General features: G+C 30.3%; 2 protein-coding genes across 4 annotated transcripts in view; one reads left to right on the forward strand and one right to left on the reverse strand.

The window, feature by feature from the left end:
* Positions 1–3,469, forward strand: part of LOC108690562 (U3 small nucleolar RNA-associated protein 4 homolog) — a 5,178-nt gene extending 1,709 nt beyond the window's left edge. Inside the window, exons 2-6 of one of the 3 annotated variants that reach the window (XM_018197926.1) lie at positions 135–239; positions 302–414; positions 759–2,298; positions 2,775–3,077; positions 3,201–3,317. In XM_018197926.1, the coding sequence (XP_018053415.1) occupies positions 311–414; positions 759–2,298; positions 2,775–3,077; positions 3,201–3,317 (2,064 nt within the window). In that variant the 5' untranslated portion in view covers positions 135–239; positions 302–310. Of the gene's footprint in view, positions 1–134; positions 240–301; positions 415–758; positions 2,299–2,774; positions 3,078–3,200 lie in introns of those variants that run through there. The other 2 variants (XM_018197925.1, XM_018197927.1) reach the window with 2 other exon arrangements.
* Positions 3,470–9,697: 6,228 nt separating this feature from the next.
* The window catches only part of LOC108690470, a 2,067-nt gene continuing 261 nt past the window's right edge, over positions 9,698–11,503 (reverse strand). Inside the window, exons 2-4 of the mRNA XM_018197774.1 lie at positions 10,644–10,909; positions 10,084–10,168; positions 9,698–9,973 (exon numbers count right to left, since the gene is read on the reverse strand). Coding sequence (XP_018053263.1) covers positions 9,698–9,973; positions 10,084–10,168; positions 10,644–10,909 — 627 coding nt within the window. The remainder of the gene's footprint in view (positions 9,974–10,083; positions 10,169–10,643; positions 10,910–11,503) is intronic.

Raw genomic sequence — 11,503 nt, forward strand, 5'->3', positions numbered from 1 at the left:
TATATATATATATAAATCGTCAAAGTTATCAGGAGAATATATTCCGACAAGAGATAACACGAAAGTTGAAATACGTCATGAAGTTTATCGTGAGTGTTACCACTATCTTCAGGAGTATAACAAAATGTCACTAGTTTCAGTCAGATGGCTTTGACCAATGAGGGCATTATCATGGAGTTTTTTCATGGAGTTTTTCCATAATTTGGTGGAGATTGCATCGTCCACGTGTGATGATTAAGGTTATGTTTTCTATAAACACATCAAAAATAATTTATATGTGAAATTAGATTTAATTATATAGAGATAAATTATGGCTTCGTATCGTATACATAACATAAGATTTTACAATTTGGAGCCGAAGTCGGTGACCTGCCTGTATCATGAATCGAAAACGAAAAAGTTAGCCCTTGCAAGGTAATAGCAAATTTAGTAATTTAGCAAAGGTAAATGTAAAAGTAGATAAATATTTTGAACAATTAAATACTCAGTAATGATATTGTCACGTTAGTTAACAGAATATACTGTTTATATATTTTTTATTGCCAAAGTTATGATTAGGTTATTTCGTTGTATGTATTTAGATATTTTATATAAATTGGCTTTTTCAATACATTAATCTAATGTTATATAAGCAACTGAATTTACTATTAGATAATATATATTAATACTTATGACTATATGTATTTAATGTCAGTAAACTCATAAGCTTTATATAAATTTATTATGGCTATCTTCTAATATTTCTTTCCTTTTTGAAGGAGCAATAACTCTATAGAAATCTGGAATGTGGAAAATGCACCATTTATTGAATGTACTATAGCTGGTCATGCCGAGAACTCAGTGGAAAGTATACTCTGGATTGATTCCAGACTGTTTTCTACAGGTCTTCAAGGTGTGGTAATTGAGTATGATTTAAAAACACTGAGTGTTAAACATGAGGTCATAGTGATAGGAGGAGCAGCATGGTGCATGGATGTAAATCAAGAGAAGACTTGCTTGGCCGTTGGCACAGAGGATGGATATATCAATACTTTTACTGTACATAAAGATAAACTGATTTATGAGAGAATATTTGATAAGCAGAATGGAAGAATTTTATGTATTAAATGGGATAACACAGGTGAGATGATTTATACAGGTTCCACAGACACCATCAGAGTATGGAGTGCCATATCTGGACATGCAATACATAAAATGACAACTTCTAAAAATAATATAAAGGAAGAGACTATAGTTTGGTGCCTTGCAGTCACCGATGATAATATAATAATATCCGGTGACTCTCTTGGCTTTTTAAGCTTCTGGGATCCTCAGATGGGAGTCCTAATAGAGTCTCATGAAAGTCATACAGCTGATATATTAGCTATCACCTTGTCTCATGATATGAATGTGGTATATTGCGCGGGTGTAGACCCAGTTGTACGGAGCTTTTGCAAAATTATCATGAAATCAAGTGGAAAACCTCAATGGGTGAAAGGAATTGAGAGGAGATTACACGTTCACGATGTCAGAGCACTTGTAGAAGCTAATGGAAAACTTTATTCGGCTGGGGTAGATGGGTACCTTGCTGTATCAAGTTATCCACCAAAAAATCTTGTAAAATATCCTCCACTACTGCAATCACCCTGTGCCATAATTTGCCGAAAATCTAGATGTATCTTATTACGTTATAGAAACTATTTAGAATTATGGAGACTTGGTTCAGCTACTAAAGATCCTCCAGAATTAGTACGTTCTTCTATGCTGCATCAATTGGATGAAGAACCCATAAAGCTACTGCAATTACAAACAAAGGGTGACGAAAGCATCATCTCTTGCGCCATTAACAAGGATTCGAAAACTATCGTGTACTCGACAGACACTCATGTCAGAGTTTTCAATTTTGACGTGATAGAAGGAGATGCTATGTTATGTAGAAACGATACTGATTTGTCTATGAAACGAATACAAAAGATGCTTTTTAGTCCAAATGGCAAGTTATTTGTCACTATTAACAACGACGGTAATGAGAATACTGTAACGCTATTCAAAGTGGATAAGAAGAGCTTGAGTTTGATTGGATCGTTCCAGACGACGAAGGAATCCATTGAAAATATCAGTCTCATGTGTTTTTCTCCAGACAACAAGTATCTTGTATGTGCAGATCGGCAATGCGGAATTGCCATGTATTTTATTGGTGATGGTATAATGGCAGAGTCGCTCAAGGCATGGCGATTACCCAAGTATAGTTGTCCAGCGACGGCAATAGCCGTGCAAAAACATACGCTAAATCTGGTCATAGTATATTCTGACCATAAGGTAAATACAGCTCAATATATATGGTACAATTTAAAATGAGTAAACGCGAATCATGCATTATGTTCACGTTAAAGTAACTGACTCGAATATGCACTATCATAAAGTGCTACTGTGCAACGTTTAATGACCTGCGGCAGTAAAAATTCGCAATTTACTGTTAACTACTATGGTTTTATTTTTACGCGACGTTACATATAATTGCTCTGTAATCCCGTTATTGAATTATCCGTTCATATAGACTTTATGAAGTTCTACAGTTTATTACCTTTTAATATAAGCAATATTAAATTTTAAAATTTACAATGAGATATGTTAAAAAATCGTATAATCTAAATTAAAAGCCTTTGAAATAGTAATTCTAAAATTAATATCTTGAAACGGGCACAATCGAAGTTTTCAATATTTTAAGATATCTATTAAGATATCTATTAAGATTCTTATTATTAATAATTATGCAAATAATAATTCTTTTTCAGATCGTCGAATACAATATTCCTACGAAGAGTTACACAGAGTTTTCTAATCATTTGCAAAGCCGGTTATCGAAGCAGTGGTTGGCGCGTCCATTCCCAATAACAAACATTATATTCGACCCACGCAATGAAAATATTATAATCATGCAGGACGATTTAAGCGTGTATATTATTAATAGAAGCAGCGAATTATCGGAAAAAGAGGTAAAAATTTTTAAGCGTGAAAATGGAGAAAGTGCAGAAGATAGCAATTCGATTTCCAGCTCACAATCTCAACATACATTTCAAGTTGCCAAGAAATATAAGGTAATATTTCTCATTTAAAAGATATTTTAAATAATAATGGGAAAAAGAGAAAGAAGGAATTATAATATTTTAATATTTTATATTTGGAGAAATTATAATATTTTATTATTTTTAAATTTGCAGCATCTTGTTTACTTAAATTGGCTGAATGATGAAGAGTTGGTAGCGGTTGAGGTAAATCCTACTTCCTTATTGGAGAAATTACCACCTACGTTAAAACAGAAATTCTTTGGTATATAATATTGTACACTGCGACTATTAATAATAACAATCGAATAAATTTAATGTCCTATTTTTATATTTTTTATAATTAGAGTTTGCTATTTCAAACGTGTTATTTTGATATTTTAATATCATTTTCTTTGTTATTTTGATATTTTAATATCATTTTCAATATATCCGACAGTTATGATATAATTATTCTTAGAATAATTTAAAATAAAAATTTCACTATATAAAGAAATAATTGATTAAGAATTCTCGATAATATGTAAATAACAAATTCAAAATATATAAGTGGTCATGAGAGTTCCTGGTAAGTGACATTCTAATTAAACGTAAAATTTATTAATTAATAGTTAAATTATTACATAATTAAATGATTGATATGTACAAACGTTAATTATTTTATTATATATTGATTTTATTGTTAATTAAAAAATTATATTTTTATTAATTTGCATCAATTACTTTGCGTTGAACTTTTATCGCCAACTTTTACGACCAGTATATAGAACTTTTAAGATCAGTATATAGTTGATTCTTATATTTAAGACCGTCTTAAGTAGGTAACAGGCTCAAGATATTATAAACTAATCCTAGAGTAATATTAGCATCTTAAGCTACTTAAAATGATAGCTTACTTAAAACGATTTTGAAATAAGAACTATGAAGAAATAAGACATAAAATATATAAGATATAAAATATAAGACAAGTAGAAGTAAATAATGGTTAAATACTTATAAACAAAAGTTAAAAAAGGAGCATATAGCCAATACGCCGGTTATTTGTTGCGATGATATATTTAAAATTCAATCATTACAAATTGAAATTCATAGACGTTTCAGCCAATATTCAGCTTTCTTCAGTATGTTCTACTACAATTTTAAGTCGGAAGTTAAATAAGTTAAAAATTACAATTTAAAAATTATAAGAAATTAAATCTCAGTCCAATTATAATGTGCGACGGTCAGTTAATATAAGAAGTTGTGTGTATGAAACCATATAAAGTTCTTGTGAAATAGTTGATTTTTGTGTGATTATTACATGTTGGTTCACTATTAATTGCAAATCTTCGTAAAGAATTTCCAAGTTCTAATTTGAATTTACATAATTACAAAGTTATAAAGATTTTTTTAATACATGATTATAAAGTACAAATGATTACTTAACATACCTTTATTCGTATGTAATAGGAGTTATGATTATTCACTGGCAATTTTTCATTCTTTATAAGTTTAATTTGAATTTTTAAGGATGGAAGAAACTTTCTACAATAGTATGTTACTTGTTAATAGAATTTTTGTGTTTCTCTGTGTTCTGTTCTTCTGCATTTACTAGAAAAATTAAGAAGGAGAAAATTAGAGGAGTGGGATGAAAGTTGTGAATAGGAGGTTTTTCATTTAATTGAGACAAGTATAATTGTCAAGATGATGACTCCTCTTACGTGGAGCAAACTAAAAGAAAACTTAAAACTCGAATCAAAGAACACAAAGCAGATATTAATAAACTATCTAATTTGTTATCTGTTGTATCTTGTGAATTAACAAAGATCATGCCTTAGATTGGAATATTTTAATCTTAAAGAGAATCATCATATTACAAAAGAACAATTTCTGAGATGATATACATTAAGAAACAAACATCAGAAATAAGCAAAGTGATTGATTGATCGATTACTAGAATTACTTGCCCCTATTAAACGAATAATCTTCTTCTTACAATCCATCTCATTCCTTTAATTTTCTCCTTAATTTTTTTAGCTATATAATATAAATACAGAAGGACAGAACACAGAGAAGCACAAAAATTCTATTAACAAGTAACATACTAGAAAGTTTCTTCCATTTTTAAAAATTCAAATTAAATTATAAAGAGTGGAAATCAATGCATAATTGTAACTCTTATTATATACAAGTAAAGGTATGTTAAGTAATCGTTTGTACTATCTTTATAATTATGTATTAAAAAAATCTTTATAACTTTGTAATTCAAATTAGAACTTGGAAATTCTTTACGACACGAAGATTTGTAATTAATATTATAATAATTAGCGGACCAACATTGGAATAATCACACAAAAATTAACCACAACCACATTTCACAAGAACTTTATATGGTTTCATACACTCAACTTTTTATATTAACTGATCATCGCACATTATAATTGGACTAAGATTTAATTTTTTATAATTTTTAAATTGTAATTTTTAACTTATTTAACTTCCGACTTAAAATTGTATAGTAAAACATACTAAAGAAGGCCGAATATCGGACGAAACGTCTATGAATTTCAATTTGTAATGATTATTTTAAATATGTGACATCGCAAATAATCAGCATATTGTCTGTATGCTCCTTTTTTAACTTTTGTTTATAAAATATAAGAGTTTATATTTTTCTTCTATCAGTTATAATATTCGTCATTAAAATTTGTGCGAATTTAGTTTCTACACGAAACAATCGCTCATTGATTCGTATTTTCGATCTTTTTGAATATACTTCTAGAATTGTTCTTCAATTATTCTTCGATTATTCTCGAACTTTAGTCAGTCATGAAACGCGCCACAGTGACTGTAGAGTCGCATTCAAATCCCGCAAATCTCCACATTTTCTGCCATTTTTATTGCTTAAAAACGAATTTCATGCGCAAATAATTAACGCAAATATATTTCTTGAAAAAGATTTTTGCAACGTGCAAGTATTGTTACAATTTTTCATGTTCACAAGTTATAATTTTTAATTTCAACGGACGATCCACTTTCATCAGCATGGGATTTTTCGGACACTCTTCGCACATTTCATCAGAATAACAACAGGTATATAATTATTGCCAAATAAGTAAATTTTTATTCTACAATTAAACTACGCTAATCATATTTCTCATAATTATTTATGTTACTTCACTCATTTCTAACAATTTTTGAAATATTTCAAATTTTACTTTTACGAGAAATAACTACGGCCATTTTGTCGCTGCTTCCATTCGTTACTTCGAGAGTCGTAAGATGGCTCTTTGCTAGTTCTTGAATCGCGATCAGTCATGAAACGCGCTGAACGGCGATCACTGAACAATTATAGGTATATCGTATTCGAATCTGCTTCATATTTCGCTGTAATATTTATTATATGAAAGTGAATCTTACACGCAAATAATTATCGAAAATGCTTCCCGTAAAGTCAGATCTATCGTAACATTTCGAGTGTTGTGTGAAGTTGATTTTAGCCGTTACGTTTTTAGTTGAGTATATAGTTTTAAAACTTAAAATGAAATTTAAATATGATGATAGATAATGATTTTTCGCGAACACGAGAAAGAAATAAGAAATAAATCCATGATTTTAGCGATCTGTTCTGCTTGAAAAAAATTTATATTCGCTTCTCGCGTTTCAAAATATATCGAAATAATAACGATCGCATGACTTTTCAAATATGTGCATATATATATTTTTTCATTTTATATTAACTATGCTAATCTTTTCTATAATAATTTAAGTCTTTCGACTATTTCCAGTGTTTGCTAAAAATATTTTGAATCGTATTTCTCCGCGAGGTAACTACGGCCATTTTGTCGCTGTTTCGACCATTCGTTACTTCGAGAATCATGAGATGGCTCTTCGATAGTTCTCGAATCGCGGTTCAGTCACGAAACGCGCCGCGGCGATCGCTGAATCGCATTCGAATTAGTTCTATATTTCCTGCGACATTTATTGTCTGAAAGTGCATCTTACGTGAAAATAATTATCGCGAGTGCTTCCCATAAAATTGGATTTCCGTGATGCATCGAGTGTGTGAAATTGTTACGTGATTTCGACATTCCGCTCTATATGGAATTTATCAAGAATGCTCTCTTCGTGTATTTCATCGACGTGCATTGGATGCTTAATTATTGCCAGGTGCGTGTAAATTTCGTTCTATAATTGACTGAGCCAATTATATTTTTTATATATATTTACTTGCTATTTCGGCCATTTCTAATAAAAATGTTTACTAAAATATTTAAATTTCACTTCTCTGCGATAGTGAAATTTAATTGCGGCCATTTTGTCGACGCTTCGATCTTTCGATACTTCGAGAATCGCAACATCGTTCGAATGTCGGTCTGTAGAATGCAACGCAACGATATATCGCTGAATTGCATCCATCATATTTCGCAATCGCTAGTGTCTAAAAATAAATTTTGTACGCGAAAAATTATTGCAAATAGTTTTCATAAGTATCGGTTTAAAGTTCGTCCTAACTCATTAAATATCGCGTTTAATTATTATATTATATTACGACAATCTGTATGCCGCAGTTGATTAAAATCTTCATACATTATAATAATATAATATAATTAATGTTTTTTTTTTTTTCAAAGTGCGAGTCGTACACAATAAAAAATGTTTCGTATTTGTATTGGTCACTCAAATTCTTGTTAAAATTTTACGTTAAATTTTTAACATATTTAACTGTTAATTTAACATAATGTAACTGTATGTTATTTGAATATTTTATGTTACATTGATTAATATTTTGACTCAACATTTCTTATAATTAGTGTTAAAAATAATTTATGAATAAGTGAATAAAAGCAAATAATATACAAATAATTTAAAATGTATTTTAAAATGTAAATTTGAAGATAAGTTATTAATAAAGTACGTGTTAATTTAATATATCATAAATTTTAATTTTATTAGAGAAATATACTTCCACAGTTTGCTTACAAATTGTATTAATATTACATTTTTTGTGTTAATTTTTTTACATATTATTTGTCTTTAATATATTCTTGTGTTAAATTAACAAAAAAATTTGAGTGGACCGTTTCAAAAATGTGAAATGTGCTAATACGTAAATTTTTTAACTGTAAATATATATATATTTTTATATAAGATAAACTATAAATATAATTATTACTGTTAATATGTACTGTTATATAAGTAATAACTATATAGAGTTCCTATTTCCTTAACCATAATTATTTTATCATGCAGTTATAAATATCAAATTTTTTTTATTCTTAATATAAATGTCTACATGCGTCTACAAATTAACTAAATTTGATTATTTTATAATTTATTACTTTGATAATTTCTAGCAATCGCTAAAATTTTCGATTTTATCTGTTATTCTATTAAATAATACAATTAATTAATTAAGATATTATTATTTTTGTATATACATTAACTTTTATAATAAGAAGAGTTTGTTGTTGATAGTTTCAGTATTTTCAAACTTACAATAAGTTTTCTGTGTATATTTTCAGAATTTACTGTTATTATGCCTGGACGTTGTCGACAGTTTTCATATATCACTCTAAATTTGAATGTTGTTAGACTTAGTTCACACAACACACACACACACACACACACACACACACACACACAACACACACGCACGCACGCACGCACGCACGCACACACACACGCACGCACGCACGCACGAACACACACGCACGCACACACACACACACACACACACACACACACACACACACACACACACACACACACACACACACACACACACACACACATTTGATTAATTTTAATATTTATAATTTCAATGTTTCAAATAGTCTGTAAAATATTATATTACATATTTCAGTGAAATGTTTTTATAAATCAAAAAAAGTCGACAACATCAATGTTTTTCAATTATTCTTGGAAATTTGATAATTAAAATTTCATACAAGACTGATAGTTTTTAGTATTTATATTGATAATAATTAAATTGACGATATAATTAACATATTTTAAACTTCGATCCAAGAAAAATTTCTCACAAAAATGATTTGTTAATTATATTTAATATAAAAGGAATAATCCATTATTTTTCTATCCTCTTGCTCACTCTTTAAAAAAAAAAACAGTTAGCATACAGTGAATAAGAAAAGTTTGATCACAAAGTTTTGTATTTATTAAATTATTAATAATAACGTATTAATCTATATTTAGAAACAAACTTTGGAGTTTATATGGTTATATTTTATTAAATACTAAAAAAAATAATTATCATTATATAAATATCATTATTTTTCAAAATAACTACCTTTAGCTTTAAGACGCTTTGGAAATGTATCAACGATAACCGCGTATTTTTCCACAGATAAATTTTTCCAGATAGCCATATTTATAGAATGGTCTTCAGTTCATCAACCGATGAAAATCTTTTGTTGCAGAGTCTTTTTAGCATTTAATAAGATGTAACTAACTCTCCAAAGTTGTTTTTTAAATATCCAAGTAGTAAGCTGATATTATTTGTCATTTTGATGTTAAAATGATGACATATAGCGTTAGCTTGATACTTGGATATGATACTTGAATGATTTGATAAATACACAAAACTTTATGACAAAATTTTTTTATTATTCTCTATGTTTTGATACGCTATTTCTGGATGCTCAAGGCTTCTTTCAACCTAGAAATATAAATTTTTGTTGTATTGTGCGTAATTCCGGGGTATCCGCGGGAGGGTCGATCGTCCACTTTGGTGAGATGTAGAAACGACCCATGAATTCCAAGCTGTATTCCGTGCGGGATGAACGATGGCCGATCTGGGCGGATGTCGTCCTAGGGAAGGCTGGTGAAGCTTTCAAAGGAATCGGCGAACGTTCGGCTACGTCTTCCGGTGGGTCACGCTCGAAAGCATTCGCCGGAAGTCCTGCTTTTCTGCATTTCTCCGCCAGCACCTACGGTCAGTGACACGGCAGACACATTGAAATTCGTCTGCGGTTCGCATGTTCTTTTTCTTTTTTTTCTGCCGTACGCGACTCGCCAACCAACAGAGTTTTTAAGGTACCTGGTTGAAAAATTGCCCGGTCAGATGCTCGTACTTCTGCGGCCACGAACATCGCGACAAACTTTCGAGGAAATTCGTTTCCTTGCTGAAAATTAACGAAATAATCATCTGCACTTCATGCATAAGAATGAGTCTATCATCATTATATTAATGAACTATTAGGTTTGTTTTGTATTGCTGTATCAGATTATATTGGAACTTTCCTTTTCATTTTCGCTAAATTTAAATCATACAGTCTTAGTTCAAAATATTAGTTCTAATATTACTTTATTAACCATTATTTAAAAAGCTTTTAGCTCAATTGATTTATGACATTTGCTGTAAATTATCCTTTTTTTCAAGAACCATTTAAATTTATACACAACATCGGTAATTAATAAATAACTATGTGCGGATGAAAGAATTTTAGATAAACATAGGTATCTAATATTGTTAGCTAGAGCTGTATCTATTTCATTTTAATTACAATACAAAAAGTATATATAATACTACTTCAGCTATTATAAAAACAAACTTTTTTTTTAAAACTATTGTTATACTTTCCATAACAAATGCATTACCGAATATTATCAGCGGCCACTTCGTTTTTTAAGACATCACCACGTTTTGTTATAGAGATTACTCTCTCGGTCACTTTCTTGATTTCTTTATCTTGTTTTTCTTCAGCCATTTGGGTGGATGTTTTCGCTCGACGAACGAAGTCTTCAATATTGAATCCGATTAAAGCATATGCGCGGTTTGTTCGATACCTCAGATTGTTACTATAGTTATCGCGCGCGGTAATATTGAAATTCCCTGCATTTTCATATATAGAACCTTTCCATCGCTTTAATTCATTCAATAATTACATCGTGAATGAAATCTTTGCAATGAAAATATGAAGTTACACGTCTAAAGTGTCTTTTTATGGGCAATTTCGAATTTTCGAGTTATATCCAATATTGACGCGATTTTTTATAGACCTCGTAAATTTTTCAATTTTGCCATATCCAATATATATCGGACTATTCCGAAAGAATATCGAAATCAAAATGATAAAATAGATGGAAATTCCACTTCGGTGGAAGATCTCGTAAATCCGTTATTCGGTATTTGTCACGATCGCGATAATTCTGCGGTTACAAAGCTAGACAGGGATAAGCACCAGAAACTCTTCTTCGATTGTCGAAGTGGCCGGGAAATAATCAAGCGAGCGACGATAGCGTCTATCTGAGCCTGAGTACGTCTGTATCGAGGTCGTCTCAAGTCGATGTTCGAGTGTATGAGAACGTACGACTGAAGGATATACTGTGTAGAGTATACATCAAGGTAGAGAGAAAGAGAGAGCAAAGGAGAAAGACGCATTTATTAACAGAGGAGATGGAGAAAGAGAGAGAGAGAGAGAGAGAGAGAGAGAGAGAGAGAGAGAGAGAGAGAGAGA

Source organism: Atta colombica, unplaced genomic scaffold, assembly GCF_001594045.1.
Source record: "Atta colombica isolate Treedump-2 unplaced genomic scaffold, Acol1.0 scaffold33, whole genome shotgun sequence".
Classification (NCBI taxonomy): Eukaryota; Metazoa; Arthropoda; class Insecta; order Hymenoptera; family Formicidae; genus Atta; species Atta colombica.